The sequence below is a fragment of the Thermobia domestica genome, chromosome 13, assembly GCF_964235325.1.
Source record: "Thermobia domestica chromosome 13, izTheDome1.hap1.1, whole genome shotgun sequence".
In the NCBI taxonomy this organism is placed as follows: domain Eukaryota; kingdom Metazoa; phylum Arthropoda; class Insecta; order Zygentoma; family Lepismatidae; genus Thermobia; species Thermobia domestica.
This window is the reverse complement of record NC_137466.1, coordinates 113,343,770-113,367,490: the sequence shown is the minus strand read 5'-3', so window position 1 is coordinate 113,367,490 and position 23,721 is coordinate 113,343,770. Positions and strand designations below refer to the sequence as shown.

The window sequence follows — 23,721 nt, the reverse complement described above, 5'->3', positions numbered from 1 at the left end:
GTGGATCAAAGCTGTAGTAATCAGTCTACTCAAATAACTCTTTAAAGTTTACAACACTGCTGCACATTAGTAGTATATTTTTATTCACTATTATCCAGAAATCTTATATGCGTCAAACATGATGTAAATGTCATACATACAGCATTGATAATAATGCTTTTGATGGTACCTATGGTATGTATAATGTTAGATGCTTCTTATTGATTTCTTATAGATGCTTACATTCGAAGTTACTTTTTTTCTTTTCTTTCTTCATTGTTTGGGTTCACTTATCTCAAATTTTGATTGTGCCATAACTTCGTTATTTATGTCAATTAGCAGTTACAACTTTGGAATAGCTATTTTACATCTTCGGAGGGGCTGTCTAAATCTGTTTTCAAATTATGCAAAACCCATTTTACAGTTAGGAAGCATTCCTGTTAAGAAAAGAAGTCAGTGTAGATATTTTTTGAATGCATCATTGAACCTTCGGGTCCCATATGCCGTTGAGTAAAGTTAGTTATTCCAAAGTTGTTTATAGTACAGTACTTCGTTTACAGAAGAACTGAACTTTGAATTTTTACTCCAATATGATGGAGACGTACCGAAGATGACAAGCAGTGATTGAAGCGTATGCGAAAAAAGTAATGCAAGTGCTTGAGTGAAATCAAGATTAGTATTTCATTACAAAATATGCATTCTATTAGTTCATTAAGTAAATGCTTTTTCTTTGTGTTCTGGTATATTTTTAAACAGCTGTTATGTGAATCGCATTCAGAAATGATAAATTTTCGTTTCAGTATTTCGTAGTAGTAGTAAGTAAGCGATTTCAATTCAGCTACGTTTGAGTTGAGTTGTCGAGCCCTGGAAAAGGGTTGTTTTAACTGTTCACTTAACTAAGGATTTTTTTAAAAGTGAATTCTTTTCAGGAGAATGTCCTGTTCTGTTTTTTCAGATGACTCACAGTCCAAATGGCGTAGATGTTTGGTTCATTCTACTGGAACAGCCTGACGTAGTTGGTCCAGTTGAAAATCCCCGTCCACAATTTAGCATGATGGATGCTTATCAGTTACTGAAAGGCATCACACAACGACGCGAAATTCCTGTTCGCCTCAATCTTGGTGCTGGGCGTCAGAAGGTATCAATTTAAATAGTCAAAATAATCTAGTCAAATATTATTAACAGTAGTAGCAGTATATTTCAAGAATAGTTCAGTCTTTCAGTGATAGTTTTTTTTTATGTAAGTCACTAAAATGGTAACCATAGCATAGATTTTTTAGATATTTTATCTTTACAGTCGGCGTATATATATATATAATCATCTTTTTTCAAAAGGAAATAGAAATGCATTAAGTTTTAAGATAAAATTTACATCTGTAAATTTGCGATAAAATCAGTGGGGGGGGGGGGCAGAACCCAGATCATGAGTTTACTATAAACTTCAAAAATATATATAAATAATAGCTTTTTACCACTCAGAAAATTGAGGACCTGGCATCCCCCGGCCCCGGACTAAATCCGCCGCTGGATAAAATGTTAACGGGAGTTTGTATATACATATTATTTGAATTGTGTGTGAGGAGGAATAATAATAAAGGCAATTGTGTACACACACACACACACACACACATGATCCTTTCTGAACTATTAAGTACTTACAAATTCCAATGTGGACATACAAAGAAATTAGCATTCGGCAATACAATAGCTGTCTTATTGAGATTTTTAAGGATAAGAATATATGATAGAGGATAGATATAATAGAAAGGCTGAGAGTATATCTCTAGTGTAACATGATAAAGAAAATAGCACTGAAACGATTTCTGATTTTTTTTTAGAGCGATAATAGTTTGATAAGCATCTCCAATTGAAGGGAAAACTTTATACTTTGCGAACCTTAAAAACCAGAAGAAAACCGCCGAGGCTCGGGTGAATGCAAATTTTTCTCTTTGTGATTATGTAGGATTTTGTAAATGCTGTGTAGGGCAATAAGATAATTGGGTGCATAATTATTATAATCAAGGGTGCCATCAATAGCACACGCAAAGGGGAGTTTCGGGATTTAAAGCCTTCCCTCCCATGGACAAGATGTTATGGGAGAATAAACTTGTATTATTCTAATATATATATATATATATATATATATATATATATATATATATATAAGGTTTATCTTAAAAGAAAATTAAATTGAGTGCTTGAACTTCCCCTTCTCCCTCGACAAAATTCTACGTACGCCACTGGACGCAATAATAAGATTGATGCAGAGACGAGTCCTTGATTATATTTTATAGATGTGTTTTTGAAATATCTGTTTAAAATTTTGATTACTTATTTGAAATTAAGCTATAATTCATTTCACTTACTTTAGTCTCTAATTCCTGAAAATTTATTGCGCTTCCAGTATTTTGGCTGTTCCCTGGAGCCGTGCTCATAGAGGATAAAAATAGGAATAAGAGAAATAAAAAACATTTAGGATATATATATATATATGAGATGGGACTCACTGGGGAAGAGTAGTGAAGCTACACCTTATCAATTCGATATAATACTAAATATACTAAAGCTGGCATGTGTGAATAGAATTTTTGAACCTACTATTTCATTTCATTCTTAAAATAACTGTAACATTGATATACAATTTTGTCTTGCAAATAATTCTTACTGATACGTAGAGGCACGAGTTTTTCGCAATGCGCGATAAAACGAAATGCGTCAGAATTAAGTAATTTTCAGTTTCTTGCCGTTTTATGATAGTGTGTGTGTATTTTCATTAGTTTCCATTACGCGATAAAACGCGAAATTGACAGTTTTGCGCGAATTTCTAACAATACGCAAAATTTTAAAGATACGCCAATAAGTAAAGTTAAGTTTCATTAATAAGGAAACGCTAGTTTCCCGCTGACAGAATGGTAGAACTTGGCATGAACGGTGCATTTCGGGTGATTCTGGCACTGCTATAGAGAACATGTTGCGCGTTAGCTATCACCATCGCAGCTGGATGGGGAGGAGCATTTTAATTAGCTAGCCAATGGCATAGACTGGTAATATGTGACAAACGTACAACAATGAAGGAGGAAAATGTGGAAACATGTAACATGCTTATGTTTAATGCTTAAATACAACTTATACCTTTCAGAAGACAGCAGAACTTTTCTACTCATAATAAGCTTAGTTACTGATTTTCCTTCAGTTTGATTTAAAAAAATATAATTTTCTATAAGTGAAATTTACAATGCCAAGTGAAATATTCAGTGTATTTTGTTTTTAGGTAATTAATGATTTATTTCTGTAGTTATCTATGAATAGAAGGAACAGCTATAAAAATGTCAGGGAAAATCTTTTCCACAAGAGCTACAAAATGCGAAACTTTATTTGGAAAATGCGACAAAACGCGAAATATGAAAAACGAAATGCGAAATTTTCAAATTCTTAGTGCGAAAAACTCGTGCCCCTACTGATACGTCAATTGTATAGTAACACATTTATATATTTTTTCTTCAGTTGGTCCAAATTCAACCGGGCTCGCTAGAAAGGACTTCAGAATCTGTCCATCCCCTTGCAAGAAGAAGATCGGTTATGTATCTTCATGCAAATTATACAGCAGGTATGTGAAATAAAATTAATAATTTCTGTAATCATAGTAGACAGTCTATAATTCAATAACATTCAAAGTTCGTTGATATTCCATCCGTGTTTATTTTATTTGAATGGCGTTTCAAACGCACTAACTGTGTTTACCTTCAGAGCTGTACTAATTCGGGAACTTGTACAATTACTGTAGTATCATTTTAAATGTTATATTATTAGGAAAACCCCGAGAAAAACAATGCATACGGCATTTGTACGTCAAAAATCTCATGTGGTGTGGTCCCGTTTCAAATCTAGAACCTTTTACACTAAATGCGCATCCGTCACCACGACCCAATCTTGAAATGAATTATACGCAATATACAAATTTAAATACTAAAAGCAACTTAAGAAGAAATGTATTGTTTTATATATATTTATTTCATGCAAGGAAAAGCAGTCCTATATCTTTTAAACAATACAAGCTGAACTAAGATTGAAGAATATTTCCACTAATGAACATTTTTAATTTGAAATAATGTACTTACAAAAGATGTACCTGCAGTTCAACTGTGTGTTGTTGCACAATGGGTTACAAGGTACATTTCCAAATGATCAGAAGTAAAATTTTGTCGGCGATTGGATAAAATATTCTTGTATGCAGAGAATGATCTCTCCACATCACATCAGGTAACAGGAGCGTATTTCAACAGGGGGATGTAGTTGGGGAAAATATCTTCAGGGGGTTCTTGTTTCACCACTGAGAATCTCACACACTGCCAATAGGCTATCGTAACACGGGTTTCTTTCCAGCACTGCATGTAGTTTCTTTCGAGCTTTTTCTCCTACATCTCCACACACACACCTTGCAGCCCGCCCAACAGTCTCTAGCTTTTTAATGCTTGTAGGTAGCCAACCAAAATTGCTGTCTATATATGCGATATCCCACGCTACTTTTGAGCCATTAAATAGTTTCTGAGCAATGCCAACTGACACAGCAGACTCCGATGGAAATAAATGAACAACAGGCTTAATTTTTTGAAAATGTTCATTGTAGAAATGTACTGCCTGTATCCAAGTGCCCCATCGCGTTAGCACAGGCTCCGGAGGAAGTGACACGTCTGGCAGTTGATCTCTGTAAACTTGAATACGTTGTGGCGCCTTAACAAACATTTTTTTTCGTGGAAGAAACTAGTTGATTTACTTCGCAAAAGTTGTCCCTCACCTCTTCAGCAACACGCTGAAGAGCATGCGCCATACAAATGAAATGAATTAAGTGAGGGTAAAAAAACTGTAAGTGCTCTAGCCGCTTTTAACATGTACGCTGCACTGTCTGTATAGAGAACAAGGACTTTTTCTTCCTGAACTCCTCCCGGCCACAACACTTTAAGACCATCGTTTACAAAGCGAGCATTCGTGGAATGATTCGTGCGTTCCAGCAATTTACTTGCAATAAGATAGGATTTAGATAGAGCATCTTCACTTAAGTTTCCAATCACTAAATTTGCTACATAACGTCCCAAAACGTCTGTTATTTCGTCCACAGAAATCCAAATATATATGAACTACCTATTTCTGCCCTAATGGTATCTATAGCTTCCCTATAACAAACTTCGAGATAACACTTTCGAAGAGTGGATTCGTCAGGAATTCGACGCCCGCAGTACTTCTCCAGAAAAGCACGGTATTTTGGCACTTGAACTTTGTTCCAAGGAATGTTTGCTGCTATCATTGCTTGGCACAAGTCTTTGGAAAACTCACTCGCTGAAGTATCTTGATGCATTTGTGTCAAGAGTACTTGTTTTTTTGGCAGTTTGCAAATTTTTATTTCTTGCATGGAGTGCACTTCGTACATGTTGTTCTAACTGAAATTTCATTGAACATCCAATTTTTTTATTACACACTTGGCACAACACCACTTTACCGTCCGTAGTAAACGCATCATCGATAGTTACCCACGACCGCAATTTCGCGGATAAAGTTGAGGCAACTGGAGCCATTTCTAACTTCGACGGTCAATACAGAGCACGTGCGTTTTGGAACTGCAATACTAGAGTACTGTTCTCCTGTCATTCAGTTGAACAAGCGAAGTTCTTTGAAAGCTTAGGTTACCTGCTATGATATTGCCATTGTCGCCAGCTTCTTGGAACGAACTCTTCCAGTAAATTCCTGGAAGCACACTAGCATACAGTTTTAACTTGAATTGCAGGATTTGCTTTCATCTTTTTTCCCATCCGACCTCCGATAACAATCAAATAGACTTCAGTTTAGGAATTCCCTGGCCAGTCGCCTGTCAGGCACGTGATCCGTCTTCCTCCAGAGTTGAGAATAAAGGGCGCTGCTAATGTACCCCGAAGGAAGGATTTTTACTTGTTTTTTCTTATATTTCTTTTGTTATCGGCGAAAATTCTGCGAAACATGGTTTGATAAATAAAAAAAAAAAAAGGATATTTCTCTTTCGGTAAAGAAACGAAAAGATAGACATGACAAAATTGAATCTAGATGCAAGCCTTGCACAGTTGGAGAGTTTTTTGTTATTTTAAATTAAAATTTCAGTAAACGCAAAATTTCAAGACAGTTTTATGTAAAAATAAATAAATAAATAAAATAAAATAAATGTAGAAACCATAGAAATATGTAATATTGATCAAAATATGTAATATGAAACTTGAGTTGAAGCACCCTACAGTTGTGAATCACAAACATTTAAGGATTTGACGAACCTACATATGAAAGAAAAAATATGTAATTACATACAAATCCAGACTTTAGTTATTACAAATGATTCATCAGGTTTTAAAGTCTTATAACTTCAAATATTATATAACTTGACGCCCACTTATTTGTGCTTATTTATGCACTGAGAAAAATCTATTCTCCGGACAGCGGTATATTGTACAAATATACGGAATCATTTTGCTTACTACAGAAATCAGTACGGAGCATACGTTATCCGTATGCCACATAAGCACTACCCTTAGATGTTACATCATACGAATGTTACGTTCGTCAGTTATATGTTATATACGTCCATTTGTATGTAAGATCCTGACCGCCCATATTGTTTCATATGAAAAGTACGTACAGATGAAACACTTATACAGAAAGTATTATAAAACATGCGTTTTCAGTTATAAATTTGCTGTACGTTAAATCCTGTAAAACTACAGGATTTACAAATGTAACATACGGTTTTACGTACGCCACGTACATTTTTTTCTCAGTGTACTAATAACCAATCGAAAGAGCATACTTTAAAGTGTTGTTTATGTCATTGCGGTTCCGTTGTGACTTACCAGATGGCAGGTTGATAACAGTTTGCAAAATGGCGAATAATCAACAGAAAGCTTTAAGGTGATGGAATATGTGAAGACAGAATCCGTCACCACTGTGCAGCGTGCGTTCCGAAGACAGTACAACATATAACCACCAACCCACCAAAGCAGTTTGCTATGGTATCGACAGTTTAAGGACACAGGCTGCCTCTGTAAAGGGAAAAGCTCCGGGCGACCACCTATCTCGGAGGAAACAGTGGAGAAAGTCTGAAATGTGTTCCTTCGTAGCCCAAAGAAATCTACATGTCGTGCAAGTCGCGAACTGAGCATTCATCATCCAACTGTGTGGAAGATTCTGCGAAAGCGATTACGTCAGAAACCACATCGCATACAGCTGTTGCCACGTTTACGACCGCACCATCAGACTGAATTTTGTGAACGTTTCCAGGAAGAAATGTAAGACGACAAATTTTCCCGCCAAATCCATGTTCATTGAAGAGGCGACGTTCCACCTAAGCGGCATTGTGAATCATCACAACGTCAGCATATGGGGCGGAAAATCCCCATGCTACAGTGGAGATTGAGAGAGTTTCTCCCAAGATCAATGTCTTCCCTGCTGTTTCGTGTAGAAAAGTTTACGGGCCCTACTTTTTTTCCTTTAGAATCATTGACGGGTATGACGTACTTACACATGTTACAAGACTGGTTGTTTCCGAGCCTGATAACTGATGACCTGCACTTCATATTCCAACAAGACGGAGCTTCGCCTCATTGACATAGAGAAGTGCGTCGATATCTGAACAGGGAAGTTCGGAATAGGTGGGGTGTGCGATGTGCTCAGGATGATTTGGCACTCGTAAAGTGCCCCCCAAGGTCTCCCGATCTTATAGTTTGTGATTTTTTTTTCTTGATGATATGTGAAAGGCAATATGTACGTACCACCTTTGCCGACAACATTGTCTGAACTCAAGGATCGCATCACTGCTGCGCTAGCGAACATTGACAGGGATATGCTCGAACGTGTATGGGCTGAGCTTGACTACCGCATAGATGAGTGTCGTGTAACACGAGGAGCGTACAGAGAACATTCGTAATGATGTGTAATGATGAGAACTTGAAAACGTGCTTTTTCAAATGATGTATCAATCATTATTTTGTATGTAATACTTTGTGAAATACATTCATACAAAACCCGATGATTCATTTGTAATAACCCTGTATATAGTATCACAGACATCCGTAAACATCCAAAATTTGGAGACACCTAAAACAGTAATAGATGTCCAATGACATGTCCGTCTCACTTGCCTTGTTACCGTTGTAGAGACCTTTAAATTTTGGATTGTTTACGATTGTTTAATACTGTATTGTCCTTAGTTTGTAACGCTGAATAATAAAGTTTTCTTTCGACATGTAGATTTTATTATTATTATTATTAGTAGTAGTAGTAGTATTAGTATTTGACATCTCACATTTATGCATTTTAGGCTAAACAAAACTATGAGTAATGAAAATGAATGATTGTGAAATTAAATTTGATCTCTCCCACTGGGAATCAAACCTGGAACCACGTGCTCCAGAGGCGCACACTTTAGCCACTAAAGCAGTGGAAAAGATTAACATTAGATTTGAAATTTGTAATAACCTGATGTAATATTTTTTTTTTTTTTTAATACAACTTTATGTTGGATTGGCAACACTTTCAATCTTGTGATGTAGTAGAGTGTTTCCCTGCCAGTATTTGTATCATAAAAAATTTCATCGATTTTTTCAATTAGTTTGAAAGTTAAAAGGAAGTTTCCAGATAAATGGTCCGCTTTGTATATAATTTTTAAAATAAAACAATAGTCAAATAAATTTGTACCTCTGAATTCAAAGTAAGTTTAATTTAGCATTTACGAATGTTTTAACATAATCGAAAGCACATACGTTTCTAATTGTGAATTTATTTCATATTGTTTCCACTTTTCATTTAATCTTATCCCAGTAACTTTTCTATCGTGCTGCTATGTTGGCTGAAAGCGTGAATGAATATCTGATTACAGTAATCGTTAATAAAGTAAGATATACGTTCTCGTCTTTCATGTTTATACTGTTATAAGTAATAGTTAAAACAAGTACATTCGTGTCCAGAAGTTAAGGAACACTATGTGAAAATAACAAACGAATTAAGACGTGGGACTGATGCCGATCTGCAGAATCGAACGCGTTGAAGAGATAAACCAGGAACCGCACTGAAGATCAAATGACACAGAATAACACAACAAATGGCGACTGTGAAATACCTACCGCGTGTAGGTTCATCCTGTTCATTGTACGTCGGTCCTGGTTGACATCACTACAGACGTTCAGAATCAGGATGGTCATCCTAAACGACTATATAGGTTGCACAGATTTCGTTAGTGTGATCCAGCAGCTCGTGTGATAATATATTCCACTCCTACAAAGCATCCGTGTCGGAAGGCATCCCAAATGCGGGGTTATAAATTTCAAGTCGCAATCCGTCGTTCAAGAGCGTCCCAGACATGTTCAATCAGATTAAGATCCGAAGAGCGTGATATCACTCCAAACGCGTTGTGTTCCAATTATTTTTCGACTACCTGCATCCTATGTGGACAGGCATTATCGTTCACTAGACGAAACCTAGGGCCATTTACACCACGGAAGAGTTGCCCATATTGTTGGAGAATAACGTCCCTGTAAATCGTACCTGTCACAGTACCTGCAGGAACACACACACACACACAGGAATTTCCGTGCCTTTAACATGATGCCAACCCAGACCATAACCCGGCTTCGCCATGAGATCTCGTTCCACCAAATTGGCAGAATCATAATGGGTCCCTAATTCTAATAAGATGTACAGACGTTAATAAACTTCCCATACTGAACCGAGACTCATCAGTGAAGATTAAAAGTTATTGGGTCTACTCACTCTAAGCTAGACATCATCTTAAGCAGTCCTAACGTTGTCCTGGTGTGAATGCAACATATCGAGCAGGTTGCTTTGCGTAAAGGAACACCTCGTGTAGCCGTCGATACACAATTTGTTGGAGACGAAAGTCCCAGAGACTACTGGAAGGTCTCGAACTAATACAGATGTATTGCTGATTGGATATCGTTAAACATTTAATGCCAAATAGTGGTCTTCGCGCTGAATTATGATACGTGGGTGACCTACCCCACATTATTTTCGAATATCTTTGCCCTCCTTAAATCTTGTTCACAGTCGGGAAATTATACTTCGAGCCATATTCAAGTCCTCAACCACAGCTCGTTAACTTCGACCCATTTCTGTCTTCCGATGATACGTAATGTCGTCTTTGTGCCATCCCCTATGCTTCCTTTGCATATCGTACCTATCCAACGAAACACGCAGTACGTAACAGTTCACTACCAAGCTCCTTGCATGTACCACCCGCCGATGGTATGGATGGAAAACATCTCATAATTTTTGGTCATGAGAGTTCAAATAATAATGCTCTCTGCTTTCTATAATGCTTTATCGTTCTGGTTCACTCTGTAACTTACATAGTTTAATATATTTACTATTTTAGGATCTGTTGCTGGTCTGGGGTTCTCAATGGCTGTTCTTGGTATTTGTCTCGGAGTGTTCGTTGGCTTTCTCCTGTGGAAACGAAAAATGGGAATACCGTACCAACTGACAGAGTGAAATTTGTGGAGTGGGGAACTTGGCCTTGTCGCCTGGCAACATGGCGTACAGGTTCCTGTTTGAAAAAGTAAGAAATCACCGTCTGTACAAGCAAAAGAAAGAAAAAGACAACTCTAATACCTTTAGAATGCTCTTTGCTAGTATCCGTTTGTGGATGCAGTCTGATGTTGACTTTTTAAAAACTGTGGTAGCTCATATTATATATACATAATAATAAATGCAGATTGGCCTGCAATGCTCACATATTTTTTAAACTCAACTTCAGTATATTAGAGAGCAGTATTACATTTTATATGCATTTTAAGAAAATTGTGCTACTATGTATACAGTGTTCCGATTTATATTCTGTTGGTTTAATGTCTTGTACGACAGGGTGTTTGGATGTGATTGAAGGAATTTCACAACTGAATTGACTCAACAAGTTTTTGCAATATATTAGAATTTATCGACGGTGTATATAGCTCAGGAAACACGTGATTTTGCAGTGTCATCACGTTCAAAATATTTAGTTTCTTTTCGATCTTTGTATATTTCACCATTAGCATCACATATGTATATATAAATATGTATTTCGCGTTAGTACTCACTTTGTATCATAAATATATATTTATCTCTGGTTTTATTGCAGTTAATCACATTTTGTTATGTGTGTACATAATATTGTTGACTTTTTGTAATAATTTGCATTCTGTGTGTAACCGTATTTTAATATGAAAACATTATTGGCACTGATAGGATGAAATTTATTAAGTATATAAAATAAGATCAACGTAACCAATAAAGATTTAGTAGTGCTAGCTCTGACAGGACATCGAATTTTACTACAAAAAGTGAATTTTAATGTTCTGATGTGATTAATATCGTGTGAAAGACCTGAAGGAGCAACACTATGTTGCGGACTGAGTCAAAAAGATGTCGGGTTTAAAGTCTTATGCCGTCCATCCAGACGAATATTCACTGTTAGGTTTCCTTCAGGCTAGTAGGTGAAAGTCTGGATGATCTATCAATGAAGAGTCAAGTCAATTTGCATATATCATATTACACAAATATTGTACGGTGGCTTTCCAAATCTGTTCCCACTAGTAAACTTTCCTTTCTCTTTAACTCAGAACAGATTATTCTTTTTCATTAAAATATTATACAAGTTAAATAAAGTAAGATTTATTTTCAAACACTGTGATTGGTAAAAAATCATTCAAATGTTGATAAAGCAGATTTTATAAGAGGAAATTTCTATACTGTTAATAATATAAGGCGTAAAAGCCAAATAATTAAGCCCACAAATAATCATTAAATAGATGGAATGAAAATTTGAGAGTAGAGTGCAATTAAAAGTACCATGTATGTAACAGAGTACGATTAATCTCGAAAATTGTTTTTATTTATATTATACTTGTATTAAAAATTATTACAGTCTAAAAATAATGGGGCAGTTTTCGGTTTATTGTTGTTACAAACCTGACTTATTTTATCTAAAGAACTTCAGTTCATTAGTGGTACTTTTCATGTTTGATTCTATTAAATATTTTTCTTGCTCGAAAAATGGAAATTAGATAATCAAATTTGTTTCCACCATAGGTTTAACTATATAAATACAACTACTACGCTTAAAATTGCTCAATTTATAATTGGCAATAAGTGATCAAACACTTCATGTTTTTCATTCTTTCTACTTCATGAAGGCGTCCCCAATACTTAGAAATAGGCAACTTGCAAACTAATTCCCTGTAGCCGCAAACAGATTTGTTTCCATAGTTACGGCTCATAATCATTTCATAGGTAAATACATTTCAAATTTTCAGGAAGGCAGCAACCAAAGCGTATGTTCTGTTATCAGATTTTTTTTTTTATTTACCAACAATATCGCATTTAACTTGAGAAGTACCAGTAATTTGGAAATTAACTATGGAATCTTCCAAAAGATTCTCTTTAGGAAAAGTATAGCTTAAAGGAAAAGTATTTTCATTGAAGAATTCTTAACGTGAATATACGCATGTTACCAACATAGTAATAAGAATAAACTGCGTTGCAAAAACAATCGTACCAAAAACATTGGTTCACATTAATGATACAGTTAATTATGGATGTACAATTTACGGTTGGAGAAGAATCATATGCTGTTTTTTTCAACTCTGAAGTATCATTTTTTTTCTGTGTAACTCTACGTTGTCTTTTATTTCTACAATATTTTTGTTATTTATCTTAAAACATGTTAATGGTACTCGTTTATAGGTTATAGAAACAGTTGAATAACTAAGCTGTGTATATATATATGAAGAATGAGAATTAGATAGCTGTCAGTACCATTCAGAAGCAAATAAATAAATAATATGGGATTTCAATATTTTGTGGTTGATTGCTGTTACTGTTTTAAATTGGTAAAAATAAATGATTGATGTGAAAAATCGAGATTTTTAACTCTACAATTAGACTTTGTGTTACAAGGTAGCAAATGTAAGTAATGTAGCACACTGCAACAACATACTAAGAAATACTGTATTGTAAAACTATTTTTTTAAGGACAGGGAGGAATAAATAGCATAGATCTGAATGAGTCTACAAGCAAAACAGTTACAGTTAATCAGTAGTTTGATAATTACTAGACATTATAAATATAATTTTATATGTATTGCACATTTAACAAAAAGATTAAAAGTAACATGTATGTTTATGTTTTACATTGTTTGTACTGATATTGTATTACAGATCTCTTTAATGATCCTGTTTCTTTACTCAGCTCTTCATACACATTTCATAACCGTTACTGTGATACATACATCGTCTTTTTATATTCTTTAACAAATTTAGATAATGCTAATATGATTAAAGGAAAACTGATAAATCCAACATTCACCCATACCCCATACTTTCCCTAATGCAATAATAGTTTTAAATCATGCTTTCAGTTCATTACTCCAGGTACCATTTGATAGCCATATGAGCAATAGATAATTGCTGTATCACTTTCCTAAATGTGTATATGTGTATGTATGTATGTGTATATGTGTGTAAGAGAATATAGTGCAATATAATACTTGTTATTGGTATAGATCTCAACTATATTAATTATGACTGTAATATTAACAAATTCTTATATATTATTCCTTTTAATAATTTTCAGTAAATATTTAACTAAAAGTCTATTCCGCTTCACATGTGCACGATTAGCTTTTAGTTGAAAAACAATTTATATCTTCTATTCCCTTTTTCTCATTTTATTTCATATAATTTCATTTATTTATTTTAATGTGACACTATGTCAGATATTTATTCATAGAAAGTAAGTTCTGTTTACACACTACCTCTTACATAGTAATATTACCATATAGTAGGACGTGTCATACGAGGTACAGAGAAAGGTAAATATATATATATATATGTCAACTGTGAATGCATGTTGTGTGAAATCTTTCTCAGCTGTTATGGTTAGTTCCAGTGTTTGTGTGCGCAAAAGAGAGAAAAAGTGTGATAGTAGTCAAGCTCACAGATCATCTTATATATTGTGAAATCCTGTACAATGCAAATGCAAAATGTCAGTGTCCAGTTATTATTAACTATTTGTATAACATTATTGTTGTTATTAACACAAAATCCTGCAATCTCTACCTCACTATTGATGAGCTATTCGCTAATTTATGTACGTATATACGTGCGTTTAATGTTAAGAAATTTTAATAATATTACTAACAACGCTTTATTTAAATTATATAAAATTTCTTTGTTAGTCTATAAATGGGAGGTTTTCGTGTTTGTAAATGGCGAACATGTAGTAAAGCTTGATTATCAATTAGGCCGTATCCATGTTTATTTCAAATTCTCATTAGAGAGCAGATACAAATTTATTCAGTGTAAACCTATTGCAAACATAATTAGTAATACAATTCCCTAACAGTGATTAGAAGAAAAGTAGTTGTAATGTTCTGTTCTCTTTGTATTTTACTTGTTGTAATAATTTATAGTTAAAAAAAATGTCGTAGTTCAGAATTTATATTTCACTAAATATGGTATGTGTATATATAGATATATATATATATATTGCGGCAGTAATCGGAAAAGACATTTACTGTAGATTTCATTCGCTTGCGTGGTGCCGAATTTCTCCATGCGCTTATTAGATGTTATTGTTACTAAGCATTTTACAGTGTGAGTGATATGTTTGGGAATATTACCTGTAATCTAATAAAACACAAACCAAATGTGTAGTATAAAATCAACCCATACGACTTACAGATCCTTGTGAAATATTTCTAACTCAACTAGGCTTTCTTCTAAGTTCCAGTAGAAGACGAAAATTTAGTTCATCCGTAACGTTTGTGAACAGTTCCGAAACAAACCTTACGTCCACTTCGACCCTTAATTTTCAGAATTATAAAGGCATTCATTTTTGTTTCAGAGCAAGCTTTTAAGGTGATTGAAGTATCACGTGCGCAGCCATTAACAATTTTTGTACGTGGGTAAATTTTACCGACAATTATTTAAGTATCGTTGAAAATAAATTAGTAATAGGATTAAGTAGATCACGTAAATCGATCATGATACAATGAATTCCTGTCAAAAATCAAATCAAATCTAGTTGAAACGCACATTTTTAAACATATCTACTGAACTATGTCCTAATTTCATGAAAATATCCATCGTTTCAGAGTTTCTGTTACAAAAGCTGATCAAACGGTTTCATGACATCGTTTTCAGCAATCGTTGTTTGTTCAAACAAACCAAAGTTGCAAATAAATGATTAAAAAAAAGTTGGGAAAATACTAGAGACTATATGAATATAGTGTAGAAAATCCTTGACATTGAAAAGGAAATAATTAATCTAAGAAGAAAGGAAAATCTATTACAAATCTATCATACCTTACGCAGAGAATTAATATTAATTATGAAGATAACAACAGACTACTGAAGATATATGAGTTGTGAAGATACTTTGGACTTCGATTTTGGCAATCGTTTGTGATATATAGAAAGAATTTAGAATAGACTTTCAAACATGTTCGGATTAATGGAACAAAATTCTGGAATTGTAAGTTCTTGAAAATGCTCCTAATATGTTTAACCAGAATAGATAAGTTGAATTTATTCACGTTTACAAGTTTTATGTAAAATGTCTAAATTGTAAATTTAATGTGTTTCCCTTGTTTGTCTTTCATTATGTTATAAATAATCATAGCTCTATACACTGCTCGAAGGGAGAAAACCCAGTTCAACTGCTTTAATTGAAATGGTTCCTCCAAATTCTCTGTAGCACTTCGAACAGTGATTTTGCAATAACGTATTACTATGTAAACTAATCAAAAGTTCCAGGATGTGGTGTGTATATCTAAGAAATTTATGTATAAAAGTATGGTCCTTTTCACAAATATGTTTCATGAAACATAAATTTTCTGAAAAATTTTGCTGTATCAGTTACTCAAAAAAGACCAAAAAGAGATCGTAAATATCATTACATTGTACCTTTCTTAAAAGTCCTTGCAATCTGAAGTGGAGGGAAGAGTATCTTAAGAAACAAAATGTTTATAACATAAAGTCAAGCTGGAAAATACATCCAGTTAATCATTAACTCATAAGTTTACATTTTTAATAGATCTGTAAACGAAAAAGTGAAATTCTTTCAATCCTTCCCTGATCTAAAAATAAAAATAAAAAAAAGTGTAAAGTTTAGACAGATATAAAATATCTTTACATATTGGAAAGATTGTTTGGAGTATTTATTCTTCGTACTCTAATACTTGATAGAATGACGGTTGGTAACGTAGTGTTGTTTCACAAATTATACAAAAATAAATAAATATATATGATATATATTGTCCTTGTGTTCATGTTTTGCTTGATGCTACGTCATTCATATACAGTATTATCTTGTTGAAATGTATACTTGTACAAAACAAAGATATTGTGGTTATGTAATAGTAAAGTTCTTATTGTTCAATACACATATACATGACTTTGAGAAAGCTTTCGTAAATAAAAGATGACGATTAGAATAATTAGATATTTTACTATTTTTGTCTCCTTTGTCCTAATTGCTTGAAAGTTTCCGTAATCGATTTGTTAGTGTACACTGCTGACGATTAAAATTGCAACGCCAGAAAGACAACGACGATCGGCTCGACATTTCTAAAATGTGTATAGCGTGGAAGAAGAGTAAGGGAATAAAGTTTGCCGGCCACGCCTCCCCCTACCCAAAAAAGCAAGCTGGCGTGGTCGAGCGGCCTAAGGCCTTACGCTGGCCTTTTTATTGTGGGTTCTAATCCTACTCAGGGCGTAGATATTCATGTATTATCCTTGTATCAATCATTTCTAAACATTAAGTTTAGCGTAAAGAGTACAATTGTGGATTGAACTTAAATATACAATTAAATAACCTCCACTTATTTAATGGAACAGTGTGTTTTACATTTGTCTAATCCAAAGCTGAAATATGCCTCATCATGAGTGCGAAAACCACATCAGTTTTCCACCTTTGATTGCAGAAGAATGTTAGCATATTGAGAATTCATATTACTTCATGTTGTGGCCGAACAGTGTCAAAGTGATGCAACTATAGCATCAGTGGCTTAACAAAGCCACGACCCCAAGGATTCCAATGGCCCCGTCACAGCACCTACCGAGAATACATATTTATGCGCATGACTATTTCAGATCGTAGTCACACCACAAACACTTTCCCAAGAATTCGGGTGTGTTGAACAGTGACTACTGTCAACATGTACGGTTCGAGGTCGTCCGGAGTACCAAGGCATTTTTATTAAATAGCGCCCATAGCTGCCCCTCTCTTTTGATTCGATGCCATAAGCATCTACTGTTGAAATGCCACGTAAAATGTTGCACATTGCAGGCCGAACTGCGTAGCATCTAAACAAAACTAGTTTTTGTTTACATCGCCATGATGGTTGTAGTTCCTGAATGAGGTTTTGCGGTAAAATAATGCACTACTCATTATATACCAGCACTACTCATTGACTCGAGCGTTCATTTAATATGTCGCTTATTGAATATGTGTACATCTAAATGATTGTTAGTTGTGAATAAATTTTGTATTTTGTAAATATTTTCAAGGCTGGCTTGAATTAAAGAAAACGCTGAATTAAATACATTCCGCCTGATACAGAGTCGTTTTGACATATGATTAGCGTCATACCAAAAGCATGACTACTGCAGGAAACATATATTAGTGGAATTTTTTGGTATGGCACTAATCACGTGTCAGAACGACTCTGCATAATTCCCATTAAGTCAGGGTTGTGGCCAAAATCTAATACAGACTATTGAAACAAGATGAAAGCTGATTTTGTAATAAATGCGAGAAATTTTTCAAAGAAACTTATTTGAAAAACGCAAAAATCACTCTACAAAAGCCCTTTGTAAATTGAGCATAACCTCATTTACATAACACTGTTCAACAACGAAAATGTAAATTGAACAAAATCAGCTAATTCTTATTGATTTTGTGGTGCTGATCACGAATTTGAAAGTTATTTTCGAATATTAGCTCTACTTTTCGTTTTACAGGCATGTCTAATAATAACACTTTAAAAATAAATATATTCGCTTCGTTTGGGGTAAAATGTTACACTGATCCGGCAACACTAAAGAAACTATATGAGCGCTTGGTTTCATTATGATATTCCTTATCTCAGTAGTGTTCTGCTGTTGTTAGAAAAGACAGGTTTAGTGCAGTTATCAGCGTTTTGGGTGTGACGTTTGTGTAGTGCAGGACATAAAAATACAACTACAAGTACGCAAAAATACTGGTATTTCGAATGTATATTTTTAAATAGTTGTCGGAACTATTTCAAGTGACAGTTTGAGGATTTCAATAAACAAAAATGCCGCGAAATTGTGTAAACAGTGCGGATAGCTTCTGCTACGTGTGTGGGGAAGTGACATTTTCCTCACAAAAGCAGACTATAACGCCACTAAGAAAAGCCTATCAATATTACTTTGGTTGTAAAATTGGAGACCAAGATATATCTTGGGCACCCCACATTGTGTGTAACACTTGTGCCAGCAATCTAAGAAATTGGATTAATGGGAAGGGGCGCTCAATGCCTTTTGCAGTGCCCATGATTTGGAGGGAGCCAAGCCACCACATCAGAGACTGTTCTTTTTGTATGGTTCCTTCCGTCAAGAAGGGAATTTCCACGAAGAAGAAGCGGGCCTTGATCTATCCTAATATTCCTTCTGCAATGTGCCCTGTTCCACATGGAGAAGGACTACCTGTTCCTGACCCACCTAAAGAATACGATCTTTTTTCTGATGATGATCAAGAAGTTGAAGCTCCTGAATCAAATACTTCGAAGGACCCTACGTTTGTTGTAGAAGAACCTCCATGTGAACCACATAGACTTACTCAAGAGGAACTAAGTGATCTAATCAGAGACTTGGACCTCTCGAAAACCAAAGCCGAAAATTTAGCGTCACGCTTAAAGCAATGGAATTTATTGCAGGAAAAAGTAAATATTTCAGTGTATCGGAATAGGGAGAAGATGTTCACTTCATTTTTTATTATGGAAGACACACTTGTGGCATGTACAAATGTAAATGGTCTCATGAGGGCACTTAAAATTAATTACGAACCTACGGAGTGGAGGCTCTTTATAGATTCGTCCAAGGTGAGTTTACGCTTTCTGCTTCCTCTAATCTCACATGAATAACTAAAAATGAATTAGAAGGCGTACAAAGATTTTAAACAGGGTTTTTATCTATTATTCTGATGTCTACACTTGCGAACTTCTATTGTTTAAAAGTGCTTCCTAGTTTCAACGGGAGTGAATTGACGCTTTCAATACTTACAATGCCGTACAATGGACTGATCAACGGACATAAATGATCAATGGACTGCAACTAACTGAAACAAAACCCCATAAGCATTCCGCCAGCGGGCCGCCGTAGGCCCATCGACGTGCGAATGGCGGGCCGCTGGCGGACGCCGCCGCCGGGCCACCTGCTCGATTACACTAATTACGCCTTCGTCCTGCCGGCGGGGTATCCGCCATAACCCCGCTGCTCCCCCGCCTGTAGCCGATACCCAGCCGCTGAAATCCCCCCCACGTATTTGCTAGTTACTCGTTGCATTTAGCTCTTTCTTCTTTCTAATTATAGCTTCAGTGTGTCGAGTATCCGTGTTATCTTCTGTTTTTAATTCACTGATTTATATGGAGCTTTTCTTTTTTTCTTGAAATGGGCAGATCTTATTAATGGTTTGATTTTACTGAATTCAAGTTGAGTTAAATGTGTTACATTTTGAATATATACATTATTTGTATTATATATACATTTAATATTACTCATCAAATTTGATTTATAAAAAGATCAGAGCATTTAAATAGATTCGAAGAAAGCAGTAAAATCAACCATGAATAAAATCGTGGCTCATTGAAAAAAAAAACTATATAAATCAATGAACTAAAAACAATCATGACGTATATATACTAAACACCCTCAATTATACATCACTGATTGGTACACATCGCTACCAAGTAGTGAAGAAGAATTGAAATATAGCTGATAAGTATACGTTAGAAACTTAATACAATTATTTGATATTATTAGTTGTTTCTTCTTAGCTGTAGTAACAACCACAATCTGGTTTGCCTTAATGTCACATCTTTGAAAGTAACACTTTTATACTTCAATTCATCGATTAAACTGATGTAAATGTGCGACTTCACTGAAGAGATTAATGAAAAATAAGTTCGGTGAAATACACGCATTAAGAGTACATTATATACTAAACTTAATAGAGGGGAGAACTTTCATATTGAGAGAAGCAAGAATTAGCTTTCAGTGATTTCCTGGTTTTTATGGTAAGCATGTTGGCTCAGTGCTGAAGGCTTCTATCCCTCCCAGGTACATGAGAGCTTGTGGTGAACAACATTGTGTCCGTGCTTTATTTGTAGTTCTGCAATTTCCTTCCACATTCTCATTCTAGCAATTTTTTCATAATCATTTATGTTCACTGTTCCTTTGTCTCCTTCAAAATATATGGTATACCCGTGGGACAAAATTTAGGAGTTTTATTTCATTTCGAATTTTTACTTCTTAACCTTATTCTTCCTTAATGCAGTACAAGTTTGCAGTTCTCCCTGCTCTACCACAACTAACAGAAAGTTCATTATTAACCTTGAGATAAAATTATTAAAGATCCAAGTTAATTAATGACAATAACATGCACTCAGCAAATGAAGTTTGGCTAAATTCCAACTTCAATAATTTCTGAGCTAGACAAAACTTGTCACATGAAGCTGATTATCACCACTATTAGCAAATAACATGTACAAAATAAATTGAAATGAAAACTTTAACGTTGCACACTGTTATTGACTGTAGACTAAAGGAGGATGAATGTGATTGATCATGGAAGAATTCGAGGAATGATAATGTGGAAAAATGAGAGAAAATACAATGTTGTTTACCAAAAAACTCACATAACCTTGCATCGAACCAGGAACCCATGCACCTTACAAAATCATATATTGTAAAATAAGTAATATGAAATTAATAAAGAAAAGTTAATTTCACTCTCAACAAAGCCAATGTTGAAGTTTTTCCTGTCTTTTCTTTATCAAGCTGTTTTATGTGCTTCGTGGTATACTGAAGAGCAAACTCATTTACAACACAATTACGTGATATTTCTCAAATGTATTGTTCGATTTCATGTGCGAAAGATATTTATGATTATCATATCATAGAAAGTATCCAAATACCGTACTTGCATACAATTATTCATTCTTATTCATGAACATTACTCAAAGTTATCGATCGAAGAGCAGTATTAGCAATACAATTGTGGCGCTCAGAATCAGCAATAAAACAAGTTATTTACATTCTTACATTTACTGATTATTCTTTTTAATACATTGAGAAGATTACTGTAAGAGAAGCTGACTTAAATACTAGTTTGGTTTACATTTAAGGAAGACAATTATACATTCTGACATCAAGTTGGTAACACTAGATTTTATTACTTAAAAAAATACCATATTAACCTATTTCTGTTCGAAGTGCTGTTAATACATTTTGGAACTGCAGAACAAATACAATCGTATAAAGAAATATTTAGAAAAAAATATGTAATACTCTACCGTATATATATATATATATATATATATATATATATATATATATATATATATATATATATATATATATATATATATATATATCCTTCAAATTTGGATCTTTTAAAAATAAACCTTGCACTCTGCAGACTTAAATAAGAATAAACACCAATACAACAGTAGAAATTAAAGAGTAAGGTTCTTATCCTTTCTTATACGAGGGCTATCCAGAAAGTAGATTACGTTTTGGAATAAAAAATCAACAAAGTATAGGAAACAAATTTTATTATATACAGATGAAAGCCACACACAAATACTACTTTTCGACATAGTCACCATTCAAATTAAGGCATTTATCGTAGCGATGTACGAGCTTGGAAATTCCTTCGTCGAAAAATTCGGCCGCCTGCGACTTCAACCACTTCGTTACCTCTTCTTGCAGCTGTTCGTCGTCATCAAAACGCTGCATAGCCAGCCACTTCTTCATTGCTGGGAATAGGTGGAAGTCGCTCGGTGCCAGGTCGGGACTGTACGGCGGATGAGGAAACAACTCCCACTGAAAAGATTCAAGAACTTCACGCGTGACATTTGCCGTGTGGAGCCGGGCGTTGTCGTGAATCAACAAGATCTTAGAGCTCAACATTCCTCTGCGCTTGTTTTGAATTGCTCTTCTGAGGTTTTGCAGAGTTTGGCAATACCTTTGAGCGTTTATTGTAGTGCCTCTTTCCAGGAAGTCCACCAAAATCACACCTTTTCTGTCCCAAAAAACAGTCGCCATCATCTTCCTTGCCGACATTGTTTGCATGCATTTCTTGGGTTTTTGGGGAGAACCTGTGTGCCCCCACTGCATTGATTGCAATTTCGTTTCACAGTTCACGTGTTTCACCCATGTTTCGTCACCAGTAACGATGCGATCGAGTAAAGAGTCACCATCCTTATTGTAGGCGTCCAAAAAGTGCAACGCTGCAGCCATTCGCTGATTTTTGTGGTCCTCTGTCAAGATTTTTGGAATCCATCTTGCACAAAACTTGTGGTAACCAAGCTTTTCGCTGATGATTTCGTGCAACAAACTTCGCGAAATTTGTGGAAAACTCAAAGAAAGTTCCGTTATTGTGAACTTTCGATTTTCACGGACTTTAACATCGACTTTTTCGACAAGTTCGGCAGTCACTTTGCTGGGTCTCCCACTTCGATCTTCGTCGTGAACATTGGTTCGGCCATTTTTAAATCTTATGACCCACTGTCGCACTCCACCTTCAGTGATAATGTTGTCCCCATACACTTCAGTAGTAGGGGTCCCCGTATGGCCGATTTGACCTTGATGACGTCATAGGTCAAAGGTCAATGACCTTGGCCCGGGGTCAATGACCGAGGGGTACCTAGGACCACCCCCTCTAAATTTTGGCAGGGGTACAATGGCCCACCCCTTAAATTTTGGCAGGGGTACATAGGACCACCCCCCTTAAATTTTGGAAATTGCCAAATTTAAAAATTTGGTATGGTAGGGTAGGACCACAGTATGTACCTCTATCAGTATTGGGTGTCTATGTCGTTCCCTTTCATGGGTAAAAAATTGCCAAAAATTCAAATTTCGGGGGTTTTTGACCTAATTTATCCCCTTTGATGAGGTGTTATTACCTTATATAGTTATATAGGCGTATACAGGGGTCCATTCCCTTTCATAAGACATGGGTATATTGGTGCACCCCTTGAAAAATTTGGGAGGGGTACCTTGGCCCACCCCTTAAATTTTGGAAATTGACCAATTTCAACATTGGGTATTATAGTACAGGACCCTAATATGTATTATGATAAATTTGGATGGTCCACCTCGTTCCCTTCTAGGGGTACAAAATTGCCAAAATATAAACGTAAGCAATACGTAGTACCACGTGTTTGGTTTTTGGTCGATTTTATCCCCTTTGATGAGGTGTTATTATCCTATATAGTTATATGGTCATGTATAGGGGTCCATTATCTATCATAAGACATGGGTATATTAATGCACCCCTTGAAAAATTTGGGAAGAGTACCTTGGCCCACCCCTTCAATTTTGGAAATTGCCAAATCTAAAAATTTGGTGTGGTAGCCTAGGACCATAGTATGTACCTCTATCAGTATTGGGTGTCTATGTCGTTCCCTTTCATGGGTAAAAAATTGC

General features: G+C 35.2%; 1 protein-coding gene across 1 annotated transcript in view; it reads left to right on the top strand.

The window, feature by feature from the left end:
- The window catches only part of LOC145668439 (uncharacterized), a 62,184-nt gene extending 47,052 nt beyond the window's left edge, over positions 1-15,132 (top strand). Inside the window, exons 11-13 of the mRNA XM_081736303.1 lie at positions 935-1,117; positions 3,484-3,586; positions 10,382-15,132. Of these exons, the coding sequence (XP_081592429.1) occupies positions 935-1,117; positions 3,484-3,586; positions 10,382-10,497 (402 nt within the window). The 3' untranslated portion in view covers positions 10,498-15,132. The remainder of the gene's footprint in view (positions 1-934; positions 1,118-3,483; positions 3,587-10,381) is intronic.
- The last annotated feature ends 8,589 nt before the right edge of the window (positions 15,133-23,721 follow it).